Source organism: Amphiprion ocellaris, chromosome 15 (genome assembly GCF_022539595.1).
Source record: "Amphiprion ocellaris isolate individual 3 ecotype Okinawa chromosome 15, ASM2253959v1, whole genome shotgun sequence".
Taxonomy (NCBI): domain Eukaryota; kingdom Metazoa; phylum Chordata; class Actinopteri; family Pomacentridae; genus Amphiprion; species Amphiprion ocellaris.
Window position 1 is genome coordinate 33,073,468 of NC_072780.1, and position 24,848 is coordinate 33,098,315.

General features: G+C 38.0%; 1 protein-coding gene across 2 annotated transcripts; it reads left to right on the plus strand.

Annotated features, from left to right (window-relative positions):
* The first annotated feature begins 1,179 nt into the window (after positions 1-1,179).
* LOC111569149 (prolyl endopeptidase-like) lies at positions 1,180-23,761 on the plus strand. 2 transcript variants are annotated; one of them, XM_023271133.3, is made up of 15 exons: positions 1,180-1,344; positions 5,654-5,728; positions 5,809-5,942; positions 7,284-7,414; positions 8,562-8,771; positions 8,840-8,961; positions 9,253-9,358; positions 11,420-11,611; positions 15,498-15,695; positions 17,039-17,142; positions 18,030-18,166; positions 18,903-18,997; positions 19,076-19,207; positions 19,428-19,584; positions 22,706-23,761. In XM_023271133.3, exons 1-15 carry the CDS (start codon positions 1,303-1,305, stop codon positions 22,998-23,000), a joined length of 2,130 nt encoding a protein of 709 aa, XP_023126901.2. In that variant the 5' UTR covers positions 1,180-1,302; the 3' UTR covers positions 23,001-23,761. The 2 variants fall into 2 exon arrangements, with proteins under 2 accessions (XP_023126901.2, XP_054874084.1); XM_055018109.1 differs by lacking the exon at positions 19,428-19,584 and adding an exon at positions 21,955-22,111.
* Positions 23,762-24,848: the final 1,087 nt, after the last annotated feature.

Below are 24,848 nucleotides of genomic sequence, written 5' to 3' on the forward strand. Positions count from 1 at the left end.
TCATCTGCAGGATTCAGATTCAAAATGGGATTATTTGCTGTTTTATGTCGTTTTAAATTTAATTTATTTGCATTTCAGACTGATAGTTGGGCAAAAGGAGAAATTTAGACACATTATCTGGACTTTTTTTTTATTGTTTTCTGACATTATAAAGTCTAAAAATTCCATTAATCATGAAAAATAATTGAAGAATTAAATTGCTAATGATGATATTTAATGTGCAGAGTTTTGAGGAATTTGATTTTTAAACATAATCTGGACAAGAGCAAATCTAAAATGCATGACAAAATATAAATTAATATTAAAATATAAAATAAGGCACAAAATAATCAATTAAAAAAAGCATGGATATTTAATAAAGGAGTAAAAAATAAGACAACATAGAATATTAGAGTATAAATGGAAGGTAGAATAAAATAAGTTAAATAAAATTATATTAAATAGAATTAAATGAAATTAAATCTATTCAAATAATATGAAATTAATCAAAACAATATAAAATAAGATTAACTACATTAAAATAAAATGAAATAATTTTTTAAAATATACAAAATATAACATCAAAAAAATCAACAGAATATACAAGAGCGCTTATAAATACAAATCTAACATCTTTCATCAAAACTGAGGAGTTTTTTTCCAAGGTACAATCCATATTTTGGTTTTAAAAAGTGACTTCTTGTTCAAAGAAATCACTCAGTTTCTATAATTACAGGTCCTAATAGTCCTAAAAAATGATGAAAAATAATAAAATGCATCTAAAATCTAAGCTCAGTTCTTAAAAGGTTTTCAGAGATTTTAGTACAGTAATAAAATAATAATTAAAGCATTGGTGGTTCTGCTGAGAACCTGCAGGTTTGGATCAAAATCAAACATCACGTCATTGTTTTAATGTTATATTTCTGTGGACAGGAGTTTCAAAAACAACAATTCCTGCTAAATCTGTGATTCATTACGTCCGTTAATGATCTCATTCCGTCCTGGACTGTCAGGCGAGAAGCAGGCATTAGATTAGATGAGGTTCTCATTTCCCTCCCTTTCTGTGTTCTACAGGTGTGGATGTTTCTAATCAGCAGCAGCAAGGCAGGAACAGGTGGAGCAGGGCCTCGTTACCCCCCCCCCCCATGATGCGTCACTTCCGGTTTGTCTGACACGTGTTCGTGGAAACTTTCACTTTCGTTTCCCGCTGCTGTGATTCTCTTCAGACGCAGCGAGCAGAGCGACTAAAAACAGTCAGAAAGAGAACCCCAGAACCTTCAGAGAACCTCCAGAGAACCTCCAGAGAACCTCCAGAACCTCAGCATGGCCTTTCAGTACCCGGCGGCCCGCAGAGATGAGACCCAGGTCAGTGCAGGTCCGTCTGTCCGTCGGTAAATAAACCGGGTCAGGAGGACAGATGGGAGACAAACAAGTAGAGGAATTCTTAAAAAAAAAAACAAAAAAAAAAACACAATTTTAAAAACTTGTTTGAACTTCCAGAAACGCGGCGTCATTGTTTCATTTCCGAGTATTTGTCCTGCAGCTGGAGGTGAAATCAGGTCGAAGCCCCGAAAACTGCGTCAGATGTTGGATTTAAGGCTGAAAGCTGCAGCAGAAATACAGAAACCAGCTGCAGGAATCACTTTTATTTCATTTATAGTCTCAGAAAACTCCCCAGAAAGAGTGAAAACCTGCAAAATATGTTCTCAACAACCACATTTGTCCTCCAAACATGCAAAGATGTTCGGTTTACGAACAAATATGACTCAGAAAAGCAACAAAAATTACAAATATTAACCATACCTGTGCAGAATTTCAGCCACCAGGTTGTATTAATGTGAAGAACTTCAGCAGAAGACGTCTGGACTTCTGTTTGTCTTCTGGAAGATGTTTAATTTAGTTCTAAAAGTCAGTCTTGTTCTTCCAGGTCCCTGAAGTCTATAGAGGTGGGTCCAGATTTACCACTTTTTAATGGACTTTTTCCATCATTTCTGAGCCTCAGAACTTCATCAGTCCAGCAGATAGAACCATGACATTTAGGAGGAGAAACACATCTGAGTTCTGGGAAAAACTGAAACTAAAAAAGCTGGAAAATTACCACAAAAATGGCCAGAATTACCACTAAAAGACACAATCACTCCAAAAAGAGCTAAAACTACCCTGAAAGGTTCAAATATACCAAGAAAAACATCCAAAATTATTACAAAAAGTACCAAAGTTATCACAAAACAGTTGAAAGTGCGACAAAAACTCTAATTTGGCACAAAAAAACTTGCAAAATTACCCGAAAAAGAGGCAAAATTACCCTGAAAAGTTCAAATATGCCAGGAAAAACACACCAAATCACCACAAAACAGGTGAAATTGCAATTGAAAACTCAAATACACCACAAAAAACATTAAATTCCTCTGAAACAATCAAATATGTCAGCAAAAACATGGATAGTCACCACAAAAATCGCCAAATTTACTACAAAAAGGACCAAAGCTACCCTAGAGCTGGTGAAATTGCGACAAATCTCAAATTTGGCACAAAAAACACGCAAAATATCCACAAAACTGTGAACATTACCATGAAAAAACACAAATTCACCCCATACAGAGCCAAAACTACAATAAAACATTGAAATATGCCAGGAAAAACGTGCAAAATCACCAAAAAAGATCAAAATTTCCAGAAAAAGCACCAAAATTCCCACAGAACAGTTGAAATTGCAACAAAAATTCAAATTTGGCACAAAAAACATGCTAACTCGCCACAAAAACGGTCAAAAATTATCACAAAAAGACACAAAATCACCCCAAAAAGAGCCAAACCTACCTTGAAAGATTCAAATAATTCAACAAAAACACCCAAAAAGACAAAAAAAGACAAAAACAAGACAATATTACAAAAATGAGACGCAAAACGACAAAAGAACAATCAGCAATCTAGTATTTTACTTTCTGATCAGAACAACTTGTCATGGTCTAGAAATGATTTTAAATTTATAGTTTTAATAATTTACAATCTTCTTCTCTGGAATTTTTACACTTTGGGGGCCGGATTGGCCCACGGGCCGCATGTTGGACACCCCTGGTCTAAAATGTTATATATACAACTGAGTAAAATTGAAATGTAAAGTTATTTCTAAAGATCTTGTAGTAAACCTGTCGACTACTTTCTGTTAAATAACTCAGAAAGCCTTGGAGTCTTTCCAGTCTCTTTTTCAGGAGGAAATGACATCATGTGATCTGGAATTAACACACTTTGCTCTGATAATAAACTGAGTCACGTTCAGTCGTGTGGAAATTAAATTCTAACTGTCTGCGGCGTCCACACCTGAGTTGTGTAATTATCAGGTAACCGTAAAATAAAAACCACAAACAAACGTTGAGTCAACGTCCACGACTTCCACGGTATTTAATAAAACTCTTCAGGTGTGAATGAGTCACTTTAACTTTACTGGAACAATGGGTAAAAACGTTCTTTTTTTTTTTTAAAATCATGGATCATATTCTGACAACATTCTGCAAACGTTCTCTGAATGTTGCAGCTAAAAACGTACTTTTAACCTCAAAGGAACGTTGTTGTAGCTGCTAAATATCCTTAAAACGTTCTTTGATCTTTTGTTCTGAAAACTTTCCGAGAAAGTTCTGCAAAGATCACGGAGGTTTTCTTTTTAGTTCACTGAATGTTCTCTTTAAAGTCAGATAAACGTTTTCTGAAGACTTTTCTCTAAAAATTGTCCCTAAACATTTGCCAAATGTTGTGTTGAGAACATACTTTATCGGTAACGTTATGGAAATCTTATGGAACGCTGCTGAAAGAAGAACGTTTTATTGAAAGACATTTAGTCTCAGTAACATCTAGAAAACTTCACTGGAACGTTCTTCTTTTGTTATCATGGAACGTAACCCGACAACATTCTCCAAATGTTCCCTGCATGTTGCAGCTAAAAACATACTTTTAACCTCAAAGGAACCTTGTTGGAGCTTCTAAATATCCTTAAAACGTTCTTAGGTCTTTTGTCCTAAAAACGTTCCGATAAAATTCTACTAATTTCCAGGAGGATTTTTTTGAGTTCTCTGAATGTTTTATGCTTTTATTGCAAAGAATTCCGGACCTGAAACGTTAAAAAACGTCTCCGATAAAGTCGTGATTTGCTGGAACTGATGCTGTCAGCAGCTCTCTGCCCTGCAGCCACAAACCAAACCAGTTTGAAATGATGACTACATTTATTGCTGCTCATTAGAAAACTGAAAACAGCTTTTACTCCCTGGAGCTGCCAATCAGCCTGAAGAAACAGAGCAGGTTCAATGAGTCATTCCAGCTGGCAGAGTTTACAGAAAAGTTACCGAGCGTGGCGTTATTAGGCACAAAAACATGCAATAAACATGAAAAATCCACGTGTCCCAACGCAACCAATGCAGAAACAGAGATTTTATGTTTTTTTCCATTGTTTTTCCTATATTATGTCACAAATTAGTGAATAATGATCGTGATGTTGCCTGTTTATTTCAGGAAACTGTAAAAACAGGAAGAAATGTGGCAACATTTAATTCCAGCAGGAGTTTGGTTCCAAATCTGCAGCTTTAAAAACACCTGAGAGGAGTTTATTATCAGTCTGAAATCCAAAAACACTAAAACTTCTTCTCCAAGTTCTATTTCTTCACTCCAAAAGCTAAATATGTGACGTGTTATATTTTAGCAAAAATAAATGCAATAAAATGACATTATTTATGTCAGAACTGACTTTTTGTTTAGATTTTTATTTTTTCTCATATTTTCTTGTGCCACAAATTAGTGAAAAATTAAAAATAGTGGTTTTGTGTGTCAAAATTACCGCTAAGAAACACAAAATCAGCACAAAAAGACCCAAGATCACCACAAAAAGAGGTAAATACACCACAAAAACACACAAAATTTCCACTGAAAGATGCAAAATCTGAACAAAAAGGGTCAAAATTACCACAAAATGACCCCAAATCACCACAAACATGGGTGAAAATACCATAAAAAGCCACAAAAACCCTACTAAGACGAGCAAAATTACGGTGGTGAATTTGAGTCTTTGTGGTAATTTTGCTTCTCTTAGTAGCGTTTTTGTGGCTTTTTATGGTATTTTCACCCATGTTTGTGGTGATTTGGGGTCATTTTGTTGTAGTTTTGGCCCTTTTTGTGCAGATTTTGCATTTCTTTGTGGTGATTTTGAGTCTTTGTGGTAATATTGCGTTGCATTGTAAGCCACGCCAGCAGGTTAATAAGACGTGTTATCTTTTAAAAGTCTATGTGTCCCAATGCTGCCAATGCATAAACTTAGTGTGGAGCTTAAATAAACTGCCTATTGTTTATTTTATCCCCAATATTAAGCATGAATCCAGAAGTTGTTGGCGTTTCATCAGACTCTTTAAAGCACTAATATGCAAATCCTTGTACTGACTCTTCAGCGTCTTTAACGTTAAATGTTCTCGTGTATTTTTAGCCGGTTATTACTGGTGCCTCTGGTCTCTTCGGTTAAAGTGTTGACAGAACTTGTAATGCTTCCAGTCGGCGTTTGAAAGCAGCGTTCTGACGCTGACGAGCCGCCAGATGACCTAAAGGAGTTCAATTCCACAGAAAAATGTCCAGAAAATCCAGTCTGACTGCCAGATATGGAGGCCAGGATGTTCACTTCCTGTTTCCTCTGCCACAGGTGGACGACTACCACGGAACTAAGATCTGCGACCCCTACAACTGGCTGGAGGACCCCGACAGTGCAGAAACAGTGGTACATGAGGGTTGATTGAAAAAGCTGAAGTCGTTTCTTTGCCAGAAGCTTCTCTAAGTGGTTCTTGTTTTGTCTCTCAGGCCTTTGTTGAAGCCCAGAACAACCTGACCATGAAGTACCTGGAGGAGTGTTCGGTTCGGCCTCAGTTCCACCAGAGACTCACCGAGCTTTACGACTACCCCAAATACAGCTGCCCTTACAAACGAGGCCAGAGGTACTAATGGAAGCTTTAAGAGAAATTCATGCAAAGCTTCTTTAGAGTTCTGCTACAGATTTGCACAAATTCTAAATCTCTTTTTCTATCCATGTTTACTTGCTTGTCATCTTTTCTTGCTTCCTTTGCTGTGGCTAGAAGTGTAACTGTACACAAAAACACAGTTAATGCTGGCGAATGGATGCCATTGTGGGGTTTTAGACTTCTGTAGTGATTAATGACCTCCAAACAGGGATTTTGTGTCTTTTTGTGGTAATTTTGGCCGTTTTTTGTGGTAATTTCGCAAGTTTTTTAATGTCGAATTTGTGTTTTTGTTGCAAATGCACCTGTTTTGTGGTAATTTTGGTCGTTTTTCTGGTAATTTTGGTACTTTTTGTGGTGATTTTGCATGTTTATGCTGCCATATTTGAACATTTAGGGTAGTTTTGGCTCTTTTTGTGGTGATTTTATCTTTTTGTGGTAATTTTGGCAGTTTTTGTGGTGATTTCGTGTCTTTGTGGTAATTTTTTGCCATTTTTGACTAATTTTGTGTCTTGTCTTTTTGTGGTGATTTTGAAAGTTTTTTGTGCCAAATTTGAATTTTTGTTGTGGTAATTTTGGTAGTTTTTGTGGTGGTTTTGAGTGTTTTTGCTGACATATTTTAACATTTTAGGGTAGTTGTGGCTCTTTTTGGGGTGATTTTATGTCTTTTTGTGGTAATTTTGCGTGGTTTTTTTGGCCAAATTTGGGTTTTTGTTGCAATTTCACCTGTTTTGCATTATGGGGATTTAGCTAGCAACGGCACCATGACAAAGACTAATGTGGTGGTTAATGACCTCCAACCAGAGCAAACGCATGCAACTTAAGGGCAGCTTTTGAACTGATTTTAGACTGGTTTTGGACCAGTTTAGTACTAGGTTCTAGTCTTTTTTTAGACTAGTTTTGGTCTGATTTTAGACTGGTTTTGGACCAGTTTAGTACTAGGTTCTAGTCTTATTTTAGACCAGTTTTGGTCTGATTTTGGACTGGTTTTGGACTGGTTTAGTACTTGGTTGCAGTCTTATTTCAGACTAGTTTTGGGCTGATTTTAGACTCGTGTTTAAAACAAACTGCAATCGAGCAGAACAGTGTGTTTATATTCAAACAGAGCCACTATTATACGTCTGTTCACCAAAAATGCAACTTTTGCACAGTATTACGTCCATTGTGCTCAATATTTGTCATTAATTACTTGATAAAGCTGTCGATTGTGGATTCAGAAAATGATTTAAGTCTGCATCCCTGGCATCCTGATATAACTTGTACTTACCACTTTAGTAAATAGGAATACTCGTTCTCACTGTATCCTTATTTCCTCTTCAGGTATTTCTACTTCCACAACCAGGGCCTCCAGAACCAAGATGTTCTGTACGTCCAGGACTCTCTGGATGCTCCTGCCACTGTTTTCTTCGACCCGAACAAACTCTCCGATGATGGAACCGTGGCACTGAAGAGTGAGTCCAGCTGCAGAGCTTTAATTTTTCATGTACAAACAGCTCTGTGTAGCACCCCTATGCAGCCACTCTATTGAGATAATTACCCCGAGAATGGTGGGTGCTCGGGTTCGTAAAGCTAACTGGAAAGAATAGATATAGATTAGAGATATCAAAATAAAAAATGAGACCCAGAGAATTTTTTTTCCTTTTGGCCAAATTAAGAGAGGCCTGATTTAATACAACACAAAGCTATATATTTACCACAGATAAATCACAAAACATAGGAGAAGTAACCTAAACTTTCCCAAAAACCAAATTAGATGCTAGTTAGATAAGTGTCCCCGGATGGTCCGAATGACCAGTCCCGCTGTTACCTTTTAAAACTAAATCAATGAACGCAAATATTTCCCCCTACGTTTACCCCCTCAGTCTCAAGGGTTGCCCTACAACACCCACAAAATCACCCAACAATGGAACATCAATCTGTGCTCCATGATCGCACACACGTACACACACACATACATACACGCGGCCACCTGGCCAAGTCTACTCACTGTCCGGGTTCAGTTTGAATCAACAACGTGGTGTAACGCTGTTTGGTCCATAAAACATTGAGGGCGTTGAAACAGTGCTTATAAAAAACATTGAGTGCGGTGGAACAGTGCTCACGGAAAACATTGAGTGCGGTGAAACATTCCGATCCGGAGGACGCTAGCCGCCGAGCTAGCGGTAGCCCCGCTAGCCGCCGGGCTAGCGTTAGCCAAGCTAGCCTCCTCGAGAACTCCTCCTAAACTGCTCCCGCAGTCGGTTCTCCGTCCTCCCGCTCACCATCTGGCAGCGGGGCTTAAAGGTCCTCAGCCTCATTCTCCCAGCTTCCTGCTTGGGGATCCTGAGTCCGTGCTTGGGTTTTTGTCAAGCCCAAAAGAACCCACGCTGTCCACGCCGCCACGCTCTGCCTCCTCCTCCGCTGAGAGACCATCGAGGAAAAAGCGTTCCTGCACACCTGCACCACTCAGTGTCACTTCCTCGGGTCAAAAGTACCCACCCAGACACACTCACCACCAATCACACCATAGCATACAACCAGAGTAAAACAAAGCAAGATTGCCTACAGTAATCTCCTAATTACCACCCGGCTGCATCTGTAATCCTCGTTTCCTTCCAGTGGGCCGCCTGTCGGAGGAGTGTGAATACTTTGCGTACGGTCTGAGCAGCAGCGGGTCTGACTGGGTGACGGTTCGGTTCATGAAGGCCGACGATCTGACGCCGCTGTCCGACGTCCTGGAGAGGGTGAAGTTCAGCTGCTTGGCCTGGACCCACGACGCTAAGGGCGTTTTTTACAACTGCTACCCTCGTCAGGAGGGAAAAACCGACGGTAAGGAGGCAGAAACACGAAGAAACAGCAGTTTATTCAGGACTGAGCGTCTTTGTTTTTGTTTAAAGGCACGGAAACGACGTCCAACCTCAACCAGAAGCTCTACTTCCACGTCATCGGCACCGAGCAGTCCCAGGACGTTCTGGTCGCTGAGTTTCCTGAACATCCCAAGTGGCACAGCTCAGTCACCGTAAGTCAGCAGGAAGCTGAAATAGAATCACCGAATATTAATTCTGCAGCTGCATTTGCTAGTGAGCCAAACTGAGAGGCCTGAAGGGATCATTTAATAAAACCACCTGTGAAGCTGTCATCAGGAGTTTAATCACCTGCATGCACAGAATTTAAATGAAGTTCTTGCAAACTTTCTGACATTTTGGAGTTCTGAGCAACTTTAAACGTGTCGTAGCATAAAATGGATTGACCTAAGTGCGTGTTTTTATCAGTTTTTTTCTTCTTTTCCTGCTATTTTTTGCCCCTTCAGATCTCAGATGATGGCAGATATGCAGTTCTGTCCATCACTGAAGGTTGTGAACCCGTAAACCAGCTCTGGTACTGCGACCTGCAGCAGCTTCCCGACGGCATCAAAGGTGAGACTTTATGGTCCGAAATCCACCTTCAGATCGATGCAACGGTTCGTACGTTTAATGTAGAAGTTCAGGATGAAGCCTTTTGTTCTGCTGCGGTGTTTTTTGTACTTGTGTGACTTCATTATGGGGTTTATTTGGTGCATAAACGTTTGAATTTCACTATTAAAATGATGAAATCGTAACTAAGTAGGCTGATGGCATTAAAGTTATCTCTGCAAACTCAAGAAATTCATGAAAATATGGTAAAACAACACATTAAATATTGACAAAATCACATTTTATTTGAAGAGGAAACTGTAGCTAGTGTTTGTTTACATCAGTCTGCATGTTTTTTAAAGTAAATTTACTCATTTGCTTAATAAAAGTGACAACAAAACAGCAGAAAAATGCAGTTTCTAACTCAATAGATAGTTGTTTTTCTTTGACCATCACTCAACTAGAAGATGATCCGTTTTATAACAAATTCTCTTTAAATCAGAGAATTTTGCTTTTAAAGTAAATGATTCCAAAATTTCAGAGGAGCTGGAGAAGTGAAAAATAGAAAATGAAAGTCTTTTTGTCATCAGCATCTGCAGAAAATGAAGATGTGCTGCTTTGATGGTTTTACTGGAGAATAGAGGAAGTCGTGTCATCTACATGTCATTAGTTGTGTCATTTGTGATGAACATGGAGCCACAAACATGCATAAATATAGAAGAAAATATCTGCTGTTGAAGCTAATTAAGCCTCAGAATTCGATCAGAATCACCTGATAGCAGATTCTTTCGCTGAACAATCATTCAGCTTTGTTGGAAGAAACAGTTTCTTACTATTTGGACTTGAAACTTGCCCAAAATTAGTTAAAATTGTCCCCAAAACAACTAAAGACCTGTCCAACGGGCGCAAAAGGTGTCTGTAATTAGGCTAAATTTGCCCAAAATCACCTGAAACTTGTCCAAAGCTACTCAAAAATATCCAAACTTAGTTAAACCTCCTGTTTGAAATTACTTAAAATTTTATTGAAACCTGACCAACATCATTTATATAGTCTAAAATGACACAAATGAATAATTATTGGATCTTCAAAATGGAAAAAAAAGGTGCTAAACGTCTAAACCAGGCTGGTCTAGTGTCTCCATAAAGTTCCTGTAAGTGTCTATCTGTGGATGGATCCATATTTCTACTAAAATACAGTCTTTGGTCCACATTTCACCAACATTTGAGGCTCTAACATCAGTAGAATCTGATGTGTGGAAAGTTTGACCAGACAAGGTTCCAATTTTTACATATTTAGACTAAATGTTGATGTGGACTCATTGGTGGGAAACAGAACCTGGTGTTCATAGAGGTCTAGATGTTGGTGTTCATAGAGGTCTAGATGTTCATAGAGGTCTAGATGTTGGTGTTCATAGAGGTCTAGATGTTGGTGTTCATAGAGGTCTAGATGTTCATAGAGGTCTAGATGTTCATAGAGGTCTAGATGTTGATGTTCATAGAGGTCTAGATGTTGGTGTTCGTACAGGTCTAGATGTTCATAGAGGTCTAGATGTTCATAGAGGTCTAGATGTTCATAGAGGTCTAGATGTTCATAGAGGTCTAGGTGTTCATAGGGGTCTCAATGTTCATAGAGGTCTAGATGTTGGTGTTCATAGAGGTCTAGATGTTCATAGAGGTCTAGATGTTGGTGTTCATAGAGGTCTAGATGTTCATAGAGGTCTAGATGTTGGTGTTCATAGAGGTCTAGGTGTTCATAGAGGTCTAGATGTTGGTGTTCATAGAGGTCTAGATGTTCATAGAGGTCTAGATGTTGGTGTTCATAGAGGTCTAGATGTTGGTGTTCATAGAGGTCTAGATGTTCATAGAGGTCTAGATGTTCATAGAGGTCTAGATGTTGATGTTCATAGAGGTCTAGATGTTGGTGTTCATACAGGTCTAGATGTTCATAGAGGTCTAGATGTTCATAGAGGTCTAGATGTTCATAGAGGTCTAGATGTTCATAGAGGTCTAGATGTTGGTGTTAGATGTGCAGAGTTACTCAGTTCCTATTTGACTTTCTTGTATTTCCTTCCTCCTGACCGCCAGGTTTGCTGCCGTGGGTGAAACTTGTGGACAACTTTGATGCTCAGTTCTCCTACGTGACCAACGAGGGTTCGGTTTTCACTTTCCACTCCAACCTGGACGCTCCTCGGTACCGTCTGATCAACATCGACATCCAGAAACCCGACCGGCAGCTCTGGACCACCCTCATACCGCAGCACGACAAGGACGTCCTGAGTGAGTAGAGGTGGAAGTTTTACCAGAATGTCCTGCAGCGTGGACGCTCTGCAGTATCGGTTCTGCTCAGATAAATCTAAATACGTCGCCGGCGTTCTGCCAGTAATTTAAAAACCAGACTTTTTTGGCACGACAGCCACAGCCTTTAGAGGATCGTGAGAAAACTCCGCTGGTGTTCAGAAGTGCGTAAAAAGCTTGTACACGGAAACGCAGTTCCACAAATCGGCTGTGAAAGTCTTACAAAACTCCTTTTTGCTGAATTTCTCTCCCGCTGTTTCGATGACACTCAGACCACAGCAACTGGGAAGTTGAGTGTCTGCGGTACAAAACCTCCGTCAGAGGGAACTCTGCTCAAAAAGTGAAACTTGGTCAATCAGCAGCGTTTTTTGTTGTTGTGAGTCACTGAATGATGGTAACTGAACCCAGAGATCCTCATAAACATCAGTGAAATTTCCTCTGTGTAGTGTTTGACAACGTCATTGAGTCACTGCAGATACAACCAAGTAAACAAATACTGGATTAAGAAACAAAAAATGACCTAAATTATGTTAAAGAAAAAAAAAAAAGCACCAGGCAACTATTTTATGCGTCATGCAAAAAAAATAACATTTTAAAAATAGTTAAGAGTTTTTTGTCCTTTTTTTTTGCAACTAAAAAACTACAACCATTTTCTTGGTGTTTTTTAAGGCAAATGAACAAATATTGAAATAAAAAAATGTAAATATACTTTAAGAAAATAAATTCAAAACTGCCAGGCAACTATTTTTGTGTGCTATGCACAAAATAAAAAATAAAAAATTTCAAAATAAAAAAACCAAGAGCTTTCTTGTCATTTGTTTGAAGGCAAATAAACAAACATTGAAATAAAAAAGAAGCTAAAATAACTTTTAAAAAAATATTAAAACTGCCAAGCAATGATAGTTTATAATACAGAGTTTGGGGACTTTTTCCTGATTTTTTTCTGAATTTCTTATTGTTTTTTTGTTTGTTTGTTTTGTTTTGTATTTTTTTTTGCTCTGCACACGTGCAGGCAAATAAACAAATGTTGGAATAAAAAAAATCTGAAAAATATATTTCAAAATAAAATGAAGCTGCTGGGCAACTAGGTTATGGGCTATCCAAAAAAATTATTTAAAAACTGTTTTTTTGGGGGGGCAACCAAGAAGCAGTTTCTTGTTGTTTTTTTTTTTAAAGACAAATAAGCAAACATTGAAATAAAAAAATTAAAATTTAAATGTGTTAAGAAAAGAGAATTAAAACTTCCATCCAACTATTTTCATGTGCTATGCAAAAAATAAAAATAAAAATTGTTAACTACTAAAACAACACGCAATTTCCTTTTGTTTTTCTTTTGAAGACAAATAAATAAACATTTCTTATGCACTAAACCTATAATGAACCCTTAAAAATTAGTTTATTTGTTTTGTTTTTTAATTTGCTCTTGTAACTTTTTGAACTACCACCAGTTTGTTGTTGTGTTTTTAGTTCTGGACACACAAGACAAATATAACGACAAACAAATATTGGAACGTAAAATGCAATTCAAGTTATTAAGAAAAAAAATTTAACTGTTGGATGACTATTTTTATTTGCTATGCAAAAAAAATCTACATTTATAATTTAGGCAAATAAACAAATATTGGAATTAAAAATAGAAATAAATATTATTATTAATTATAGTACTGGCAACTGTTTTTATGTGCTATGCAAAAATTCAACATTAATAGGTAATAGTAAAGTAAAATAAAACACAATAAAATAAAATGAAAATACAGTAAAAAAAAAAATTTTATGTAACAAAATTAAAATGCAATACAATAAAAATAAAATGCAATAAAATACAAATAAAATGAAATCAAGAAGAAATTGAAGGAAAGTTAAAATACAATAAAGTCAAAACTTAAATACAAACGTTTTTTATAAATTTAAATAAAATAAAAAATACAATAAAATAATTTTGAATAAAAATAGAATTCAAATGAAATATAACAAAATAAAAATTTTATTAAATTAAAATAAAATTAAACACAATGAAGTAAAAATAAAATAAATAGAATTAAAATTAAATTAAGATTAAAGACAAAAACAATAAAAATAAAAAAATATTTAAACTGTGTAAGAACCAGACTGCGTTGTATAAAATGTAATAAAATAGAAGAGAACGCCGACTGTTCCACCAACCTGTTTGGATTTCCTCAGCAACAGATGCATCATCTGCTCGAGAATAGCTTTATTTAATATTACAGCCTGTTTGGATAAATAACTCTCTCTGGTTGCCATGGTTACAGCCCAGACGTGTCAGTAGTGTGTTAGAATCTCTACATCAGCAGATTGAAGTCAGTAGAAAGTCACTGAATCATCTCGATCCTCTCTTCTGTCCTCCTGGTGACTCTTTAACGTGTTTCCTGGGAACAGCTGTCGTCATGACAACATGTATGTTCTGCTGCCCTCTGCTGGACGTTTCTGGTTTTTCTCTCTTGTTCTGAGTCGTTCTGAGTCTCTGTGTTGTTTGGTCTCAGGTTTGTCATTTTTGTTTCCTTTCTGTCATTTTATGTCTCATTTTTAATTTCTTTCTGACTTTTTTTATTAATTTTGCGTTTTGTTTTTGTCTTTTTGTTGCTCTAATAATTTAGTGTTTTAATTTAGTCATTGTTGTGTCTTGTTTTTGTTTTTTTCTAACTCTTTTTAGTAATTTTGTGTTTTGTTTTTCTTTGTGTGTCTTATTTTTCTCATTTTGTGTGTTATATTTTTGTGTGTCTTACTTTTATCATTTTGTGAATCTTTTTAGTAATCTCATGTCTTGCTTTTCTCATTTTGTGTCTTATTTTTGTCCCTTTGTGACTCTCTTTAACAATTTTGTCTTGTATTTCTTATTGTGTGTCTCATTTTTGGGTTTTTTTGTGACTCTTTAGTAATTTTGTTTCTTGTTTTTCTTTGTTACTCTTTCTCGGAATTTCATTTTATTTTTAGTCATTTTCTTCCTTGTTTTTCTCATTTTCTCTTATTTTTGTCTTTTTGTGACTCTACTAATTTTGTGTCTTGTTTTTCTCATTTTGTGTGCGTTGTTAGTCAGTTTGTGTCTTGTTTTGATTTTTTGTGATCTTTTTTAATAATTTTGTGTCTTATTTTTCTCATTATGTATCTTATTTTTTTCTTTTTGTGATCTTTTTTAATTTTGTGTCTTGTTTTTCTCATTGTGTGTCTTTTTTTGGTTCTTATTTTTGTTGTTTTGTGACTAGTAATTTTGTGCCTGTTGTTAGTCAGTTTGTGTCTTGTTTTGATTTTTGCAACTCTTTTTTTCTCATTATGTATCTTATTTTTTCTTTTTGTGATCTTTTTTAATAATTTTGTGTCTTGTTTTTCTCATTGTGTCTTTTTTTTGGTTCTCATTTTTGTCTTTTTGTGACTCTTTATGGTCATTTGTGCCTTGTTTTTGCAAATTTTGTGACTTTTTGGTCATTGTGTGTCTTATTTTTGTGTTTTTGAAAATCTTTGTAGTCATTTTGTGTCTTTTTCTCATTTTGTGTCTAATATTTGTGTTTTTGTGACTCTTTAGTCGTTTTGTGTCTTGTTTTTGCCTTTTTGTGACTTTTTTTAGTCAATTTTTTGTCTTGTTTTTGTTTGTGTCTTGTTTTTATTTTTTGTGACTCTTTTTAGTAATTTTGTGTCTTACTCTTCTCATTTTGTGCCTGTTGTTGGTCAGTTTGTGTCTTGTTTTTCTCAGTGTGGAGATGTTTTTTTATATTATTCTTGGTCAGGCGTCCTGAGACGACTCCTTGTGATCAGAGAACAAGTGAACATGGAGATGAAAACAAACACAGGGACACCGTCTCCCTGGAAACTCTGTTATTTTTCCTTGTTTCCTCTTTTTATTTCCTCCCTGCAGGCTTCGTCTCCTGCGTGAACCAGCGCCACCTGCTGGTGAACTTCGTCCACGACGTGAAGGACGTCCTGCAGCTGTACGAGTTGTCCAGCGGCCGGCTGGTCCGAGATCTGCCGCTGGACGTCGGGACGGTGTCCGGAGTGAGCTGCAAGAAGAAACACTCGGAGTTTTTCTACAAGTTCACCTCCTTCACCACTCCGGGTAAATCTGAGGTTCTTCTAAGCAAAATAAACGCAATAAAACACATAAAACTTGTTAAATATCGTCCAGACGTTCACGTTTCTGGGATTTTAACCTTTTAAAGGACAGTTTGTTTATATGACGATGTTTTTTAAAATGAAAAAATACAACAAAGTTCATTATTTTCCATCTAATGAGTCCCAAATAAAAACATATAATTATTATTTTTTAATCACAGTCTGGGATGTGTCATTGCTTTGCACCAATATCGATTCTAATGCCTCTTTTTCTGCTTTTCTTTGTTTGTTTTTAATAACAATTACCACTCAGGACCTCATTTACTGTTTATATTATTGATTATCCTGCTTTTATTCCTTTTCTTTTTCTCATATTATGTCACAAAATAGTGAATAATGACGCATTTCTCTATATAATAAAGAGCAGCAGTAGATTCAGAAATTTCACAATCTGGAACCAGGAAATTTTGACATTTTGGACTAAAAAAATTTAATTTCCCTTATTAAATGACTAATTATTTAACTGTAAAATAAAACAATTACATATGTGGGACTGTTATAGCTGTAATACTGCTTCTAGTAATATAGTTAGACTTTAGAACCCTTAAAAACATTTTTTAAAAAAGCCCAAATTACGCTAATCAGAGCCAAAATCTACTTAGATTATCAGTAAAATTGTGAAAAATAATCATTAATTTGTCTCCAAAATGCAAATATAATCAGTTTATTTGTCTTTACAATGAAGAGTAGCAGTAGATTCCAAGAATTCCTTAAAAATTTCTCTTAAAAATTTTATTTAAAAAAAAAAAGCCCCCATATTTGGCAAGAAAATTCTTATAAATATTTTCAAAAAATGAGTAAAAATCTTCCAAAAAAATCCTAAAAATATCTAAAGTCATTCCATATATATCAGTAAAACTTCTAATATTTTATTAAGAACATTCACATGAAAATCAACCAAAATCCAGTGAAATTCGCTGGATTTTGGTTGATTTTTTTTAAATGGATGTTCTGAAGAAACATTTTGAACATTTCTTTTTTTCCACCAAAAAATGTTCAAAAATTTGCCAAAAGTGTTGAAAATGTGGACAGTTTCTTTATTTTTCCCACATTTTCAAACTTTAAAATGGGTCAAATTGACCTGCAGGACGACACGAGGGTTGAACGTTGTGTGTTGAGTTATTTTTAGGAGACGGTAATTTTACGACTACTTTACATCAAATTTCTTCAGTGTTGTCCCACGAAAAGATAGAATTAAACATTTGCAGAAATGTGAGGGGTGTAAAACTACACTATTTAGCAGAGTTTTCTAAATCTTCGCTTCTTAAATAACTCTGCTGTCTCCAGGGATCATCTACCACTGTGACCTCAACGACCAGAACCCAGAACCCAAAGTGTTCAGAGAGGTGGAGGTGAAAGGAATCAGACAGGACGACTACCAGACCAGACAGGTAACCTCACCTGTCTACCTGTCTACCTGTCCACCTGTTCACCTGTCCACCTGTCCACCTGTTCACCTGTCCACCTGTCTACCTGTTCACCTGTTCACCTGTTCACCTGTCCACCTGTTCACCTGTCTGCCTGTTCACCTGTCTACCTGTTCACCTGTCCACCTATTCACCTGTCTACCTGTCTGCCCGTCTACCTGTCTGCCTGTTCACCTGTTCGCCTGTTCACCTGTCCACCTGTTCACCTGTCTGCCTGTTCACCTGTCTACCTGTTCACCTGTCCACCTATTCACCTGTCTACCTGTCTGCCCGTCTACCTGTCTGCCTGTTCACCTGTTCGCCTGTTCACCTGTCCACCTGTTCACCTGTCTACCTGTCTGCCTGTTCACCTGTCTGCCTGTCCACCTGTCTACCTGTCTGCCTGTCCACCTGTCTACCTGTCTGCCTGTCTACCTGTCTGCCTGTCTACCTGTCTGCCTGTTCACCTGTTCGCCTGTTCACCTGTTCACCTGTCTACCTGTCTGCCTGTTCACCTGTCTACCTGTCTGCCTGTCCACCTGTTCATCTGTCCACCTGTTCGCCTGTTCACCTGTCTACCTGTCTACCTGTTCGCCTGTTCACCTGTTCACCTGTCTACCTGTCTGCCTGTTCACCTGTCTACCTGTCTGCCTGTCCACCTGTTCATCTGTTCACCTGTTCACCTGTCCACCTGTTCACCTGTTCCTAGTTTATTTACCTGCTCAGGTTTTAAAGACCACAACGTTCAGCTCCTTCCAACAGGACAGTGATGGGAAAAGAAATCTTCTATTATTGCATTTTTCTAACTGTGAAGTGAAGCTCGTTTTAGAAAAAATCTCAAAAATGGAAGATGATTAATTTTACGTTTCCAGGTTTTCTACCCCAGTAAAGACGGAACAAAGATCCCCATGTTCTTGGTTCACGCTAAAGGCCTGAAGAACGACGGGACTCATCCTGTTTTCCTCTACGGATACGGAGGGTTTGAGGCGTCCATTCAGCCCAGATACAAGTAAGAACTGAAATACTGATCTCTGATATGAACCAAATAATTAATAAATGAACAAGTTTTCTGTGGACTTCAGTGGAATTTAGTTCTTCTAAAACGTCCTGCAACAGTTCTGGTTCAATCATCAATCATTTTACAGTAAAATCTGCAAACAAATGAAATAAAATAGACAAAATTACACCATTTATCATTGCAAGAAACTTTTGGACTTGTTTTTAGTCTTTTTTTAACATGTTTCTAATCATTTTGAACATGTTTCTAGTCATTTTTAACACGTTTTAAATCGTTTTTAACATGTTTCTAGCCATTTTGGACATTTTTCTATTGATTTTTAACATGTTTCTGTCATTTTGGACATGTTTTTGTGACCAGAGCCAATTAAACAACCAGAAACTGCTTAAAATTCAAAAAGCTAAACTGTAGTTTAGATGAGAAATGAACTCCATTCACCAGTAAAATTATTATTATTATTATTATTATTATTATTATTATTATTATTATTATTATTATTATTATTATATCTTCATAAAAGGGTTAAAAATATCAAATAAACTCTGATTTCTGATGGTAATAGTTCTTCTGAATCTCTGTGTTCTCACTAAAAAGACACGTTTATGGTGTCTGTACTTTAGTGTAGCTTCTGAGATCTAAAAGTAAAACAAACACGTTACGTTCTGAGTATTTCACTTCCTTTATATGGAAGTCTGTAGAATTACAAGAGTGTGTTGTGTTGGGTCAGCGTGGCCTACCTGCTGTTTGTGAGACACCTGGGAGGAATCCTGGCCGTGGCCAACATCAGAGGAGGAGGAGAGTATGGACTCACCTGGCACAAAGGTAAGGTAGTGCTAGTTTCACTACTAAAAATGAACTTCTCCCTGAGTTCACTGAAAATCTCTGTTTCTGTGTTTGCAGGAGGAACTCTGGGGAACAAACAGAACTGCTTCGATGACTTCCAGTGTGCCGCCGAGTATCTGATCCAGGAGAAGTTCACGTCGGCCGATCGCATCGCCATCAACGGAGCTTCTAACGGAGGCCTGCTGGTCGGTGAGTCGATAGTAGGTTTACCGACATCTAGAGGGGATTTCTGCTTTTAAAACCAGACTTTTTACTTAATTTACTGCAGATTGTTGGTGCCAAGTTTAACATTTCTAACATCTGCTGCAAAAACGACAGAAGATTTACAGATTCTCACAAGATTTTAGTGATTTGCAGTTTTGTTTATCCTAACCCTAAAGAGGATTTTATATTGTATATTTCCTCACAGCCGCCTGTCTGAACCAGCGTCCAGACCTGTTCGGTTGCGTCGTGGCAGAAGTGGGCGTCATGGACATGCTGAAGTTCCACAAGTTTACCATCGGTCACGCCTGGACCACCGACTACGGATGTTCTAACAATCCAGAGCAGTTCAAGTGGCTCATCAAGTAGGAACAACTCTCACACGACCCATAAATCATAGTGCTTTTCTAATAGAAAACTAAGAAAAACTCGACAAATTCCCCTAATTAATTAAAATGTTAAGGTTGAAAAGCACACAGTGATTAATATTTTACATATTTACTAAACTAAGATCATGCTAATCTGTGGCCAAATCAAAGTGAAATTAATGTTACTGATTATTCTCTATAATAAAAATACTAATACTACAGTCGATTTAAATCCTGAACAGAACCCAGACCAGGTTAGCTCCATCTGTTACCATGGAGACCTAGCTCTGTAGTATCAGTTGCCATGGAGATCTAGCTCCACAGCATCTGTTACCGTGGAGATCTAGCTCCACAGCATCAGTTACCATGGAGATCTAGCTCTACAGCATCAGTTACCATGGAGACCTAGCTCTGTAGCATCAGTTACCATGGAGACCTAGCTCTGTAGCATCAGTTACCATGGAGATCTAGCTCTGTAGCTTCAGTTACCATGGAGATCTGGCTCCTCAGCATCAGTTACCATGGAGACCTAATTCTGTAGCATCGGTTACCATGGAGACCTAGCTCCACAGCATCTGTTACCATGGAGATCTGGCTCCACAGCATCAGTTACCATGGAGATCTAGCTCCGCAGCATCTGTTTCCGTGGAGATCTAGCTCCACAGCATCTGTTACCGTGGAGATCTGGCTCCTCAGCATCAGTTACCATGGAGACCTAATTCTGTAGCATCAGTTACCATGGAGACCTAGCTCCACAGCATCTGTTACCGTGGAGATCTAGCTCCACAGCATCTGTTACCGTGGAGATCTAGCTCCACAGCATCAGTTACCATGGAGATCTAGCTCTACAGCATCAGTTACCATGGAGACCTAGCTCTGTAGCATCAGTTACCATGGAGACCTAGCTCTGTAGCATCAGTTACCATGGAGATCTAGCTCTGTAGCTTCAGTTACCATGGAGATCTGGCTCCTCAGCATCAGTTACCATGGAGACCTAATTCTGTAGCATCGGTTACCATGGAGACCTAGCTCCACAGCATCTGTTACCATGGAGATCTGGCTCCATAGCATCAGTTACCATGGAGATCTAGCTCCGCAGCATCTGTTACCGTGGAGATCTAGCTACACAGCATCTGTTTCCGTGGAGATCTAGCTCCACAGCATCTGTTACCGTGGAGATCTGGCTCCTCAGCATCAGTTACCATGGAGACCTAATTCTGTAGCATCAGTTACCATGGAGACCTAGCTCCACAGCATCTGTTACCGTGGAGATCTAGCTCCACAGCATCTGTTACCATGGAGATCTAGCTCCACAGCATCTGTTACCATGGAGATCTAGCAGTTTTTAACATGTTTCTGTCATTTTGGACATTTTTCTATTGATTTTTAACATGTTTCTGTCATTTTGGACATGTTTCTAGGTATTTTAGAGATGTTTTTGTGACCAGAGCCAATTAAACAACCAGAAACTGCTTAAAATTCAAAAAGTTAAACTGTATTTTAGATGAGAAATGAACTCCATTCACCAGTAAAATTATTATTATTATTATTATTATTATTATTATTATTATTATTATTATTATTATTATTATTATTATTATTATTATTATTATTATTATTATATCTTCATAAAAGGGTTAAAAATATCAAATAAACTCTGATTTCTGATGGTAATAGTTCTTCTGAATCTCTGTGTTCTCACTAAAAAGACACGTTTATGGTGTCTGTACTTTAGTGTAGCTTCTGAGATCTAAAAGTAAAACAAACACGTTACGTTCTGAGTATTTCACTTCCTTTATATGGAAGTCTGTAGAATTACAAGAGTGTGTTGTGTTGGGTCAGCGTGGCCTACCTGCTGTTTGTGAGACACCTGGGAGGAATCCTGGCCGTGGCCAACATCAGAGGAGGAGGAGAGTATGGACTCACCTGGCACAAAGGTAAGGTAGTGCTAGTTTCACTACTAAAAATGAACCTTTCCGTGATTTCACTGAAAATCTCTGTTTCTGTGTTTGCAGGAGGAACTCTGGGGAACAAACAGAACTGCTTCGATGACTTCCAGTGTGCCGCCGAGTATCTGATCCAGGAGAAGTTCACGTCGGCCGATCGCATCGCCATCAACGGAGCTTCTAACGGAGGCCTGCTGGTCGGTGAGTCGATAGTAGGTTTACCGACATCTAGAGGGGATTTCTGCTTTTAAAACCAGACTTTTTACTTAATTTACTGCAGATTGTTGGTGCCAAGTTTAACATTTCTAACATCTGCTGCAAAAACGACAGAAGATTTACAGATTCTCACAAGATTTTAGTGATTTGCAGTTTTGTTTATCCTAACCCTAAAGAGGATTTTATATTGTATATTTCCTCACAGCCGCCTGTCTGAACCAGCGTCCGGACCTGTTCGGTTGCGTCGTGGCAGAAGTGGGCGTCATGGACATGCTGAAGTTCCACAAGTTCACCATCGGTCACGCCTGGACCACCGACTACGGATGTTCTGACAATCCAGAGCAGTTCAAGTGGCTCATCAAGTAGGAACAACTCTCACACGACCCATGAATCATAGTGCTTTTCTAATAGAAAACTAAGAAAAACTCGACAAATTCCCCTAATTAATTAAAATGTTAAGGTTGAAAAGCACACAGTGATTAATATTTTACATATTTACTAAACTAAGATCATGCTAATCTGTGGCCAAATCAAAGTGAAATTAATGTTACTGATTATTCTCTGTAATAAAAATACTAATACTACAGTCGATTTAAATCCTGAACAGAACCCAGACCAGGTTAGCTCCATCTGTTACCATGGAGACCTAGCTCTGTAGTATCAGTTGCCATGGAGATCTAGCTCCACAGCATCTGTTACCGTGGAGATCTAGCTCCACAGCATCAGTTACCATGGAGATCTAGCTCTACAGCATCAGTTACCATGGAGACCTAGCTCTGTAGCATCAGTTACCATGGAGATCTAGCTCCACAGCATCTGTTACCATGGAGATCTAGCCAGCTAAAAGAGCTCCACCTTCATGACAGTGAAATCTCTGACCTTCTCCTCAGTATTCCTGCCCCCCACTAGTCTCCCTCTGTATTTCAGTCCTCTGGTCTCTGCCTCTCCTCCTCCAGGTATTCTCCTCTCCATAACCTGCCTCAGCCTCCCTACTCCGGTCCTCCTTATCCGGCGGTGCTGCTGCTGACGGCGGATCACGACGACCGTGTGGTTCCCCTCCACACCCTGAAGTATTGCGCCGCCCTGCAGCACGGTGTGGGCGGCAGCGCGGCGCAGCGGCAGCCGCTGATGGTCAGAGTGGACACTCGCAGCGGACATGGAGAGGGAAAGTCCACGGCCAAGGCCATCCTGGAGGACGCACACATCTTCTCCTTCATCGCCGAGACGCTGGGACTGAGCTGGAAGGAGTGACGGGAGGAGAAGTGGAAGGATTTAGAGATGAGTGGGTTCTGATTCATAAGAATAGTTCTAAAAACAGAGTGTCTGTGGAGGCATGTGATACAGGAACAGAAGGGAAATGAAAACGTGCTAAAATGTGAGAAACTCTCTTATAAACTAATTTTAACTCCATGTCATTCTAACCTATCAGATGCAGAGAAACTGATTTTTAATGCACTCCCTGGTTTTATAATTGAATTGGATTAAAATATTTTCAATAAAATCTCTAGTTGAATGATGATGTCTGTCTTACACAGCGTCCTGAATCTGAATATTGTCATTTATCATACACATAATTAGATATTGGTTAATAGTTAACTAATTTATGACGCTGAATAACTTGGTTTAGCATCAGTGTTAACACTAAGTCAGGAAACGAAATCTGAGATTTACAGAACAACTTTTAAACGTAATGTTAGAACATATTTATTATCAGAGGTTACAGTCTGATGTTAGCTTACAGTAACTTCAGCTACAGTAACGAAGGTCACTGCTTTATATGGATCATTCCAGAACTGGAGGATGTTTCACATCAAATGTCCAATAATCCATGTAGAAAACCCTAAAACATGCAGTAGTGTGCATCCTGAGACTAAATCTATAAAAACTAGGAGAAAAGAATGTTTAAAATATTTTAAATCCCAAATAAGTCTGGAGTTCCCCTAAAATGCCATTTTTCTCTTGTCCTCCCCCCTGATGACCAAACTGGATCTAATAAAACAGTTAGAATCTCATTTAAATCTGCTTTCTGGTTTTATTTTTTCATTGATGCCTCATTTTTTAATCAACATAATATTTTAAATAATAATTATTATTCATGGAACGTGTCGCACAACGTTAGCAGAACCTGTTGATGATGTTTTTGTCATTTTGTGTCTTGATTTTGTCGTTTTCTGTCTTGTTCTTCTCGTTTTATGTCTTCTTTTTTTTGTTTTGGGTCACGTTTTTGTCGTTTTATAGGACATTAGAGTCCACTTCTAACTGTACCTTTGAAATGCCACATCAGCTGCATCATTATAACCAAACAATACACTATAGTACACCTAGTTTGAGTTTTATGCTAATGTGTGGAGGTCTGGGTGGTGGACGGGTCCATAAAGACTCTGCTGAGTTCATCAGTGCTGCAATTAAAGCTCATGTTAACAACCGTGATCTCAATCTTTCTCTGATCTTCGTAAAATAAGATCAAAATATTACTTTTTGTCCAAACACTCACTGTTAAAAGTGTTTATTCTACTCAAACAGTACTTTCTCACCTGTACTGTGAGGAAGTCCATCCATCCATCCATCCATCCAACCATCCGTTATCTATACACCCCTTAATCCTCATCAGGGTACCGGGGATCTTCTAGCTGCAGGGCGACAGTACTAACCACCAAACCACTGTGCCGCCCCCCATTTTGAACATGTTCTGAGTCTTTATTGGCAATTTTTAATTCATTTGGACAAATTCAGTCATTTTGAACAAACTTAGACTTTAGGGACGTGTTCTGGGTTATTTGAGACTTCTATTGGGTCATTTACAACAAGATAGAACAAATTTCAGACATACTTTGAGTCATTTTATACCATTTTGAACATCCATCCAATAATTATCTATACACCGCTTAATCTTCATTAGGGTCATGGGGGGCGGAGTCTATCCCAGCTGACTGAGGGTGAAGGTTCACCTGGACAGGTAACAGTCTATCACAGGGCTACACATAGAGACAAACAATCACACTCACATTCACACCTACTAACGGTTTAGAATCACCAGTTATTAACCTCAGCATGTTGTTGGACTGTGAGAGGAACCTGGAGAACCTGGAGAAAACCCAG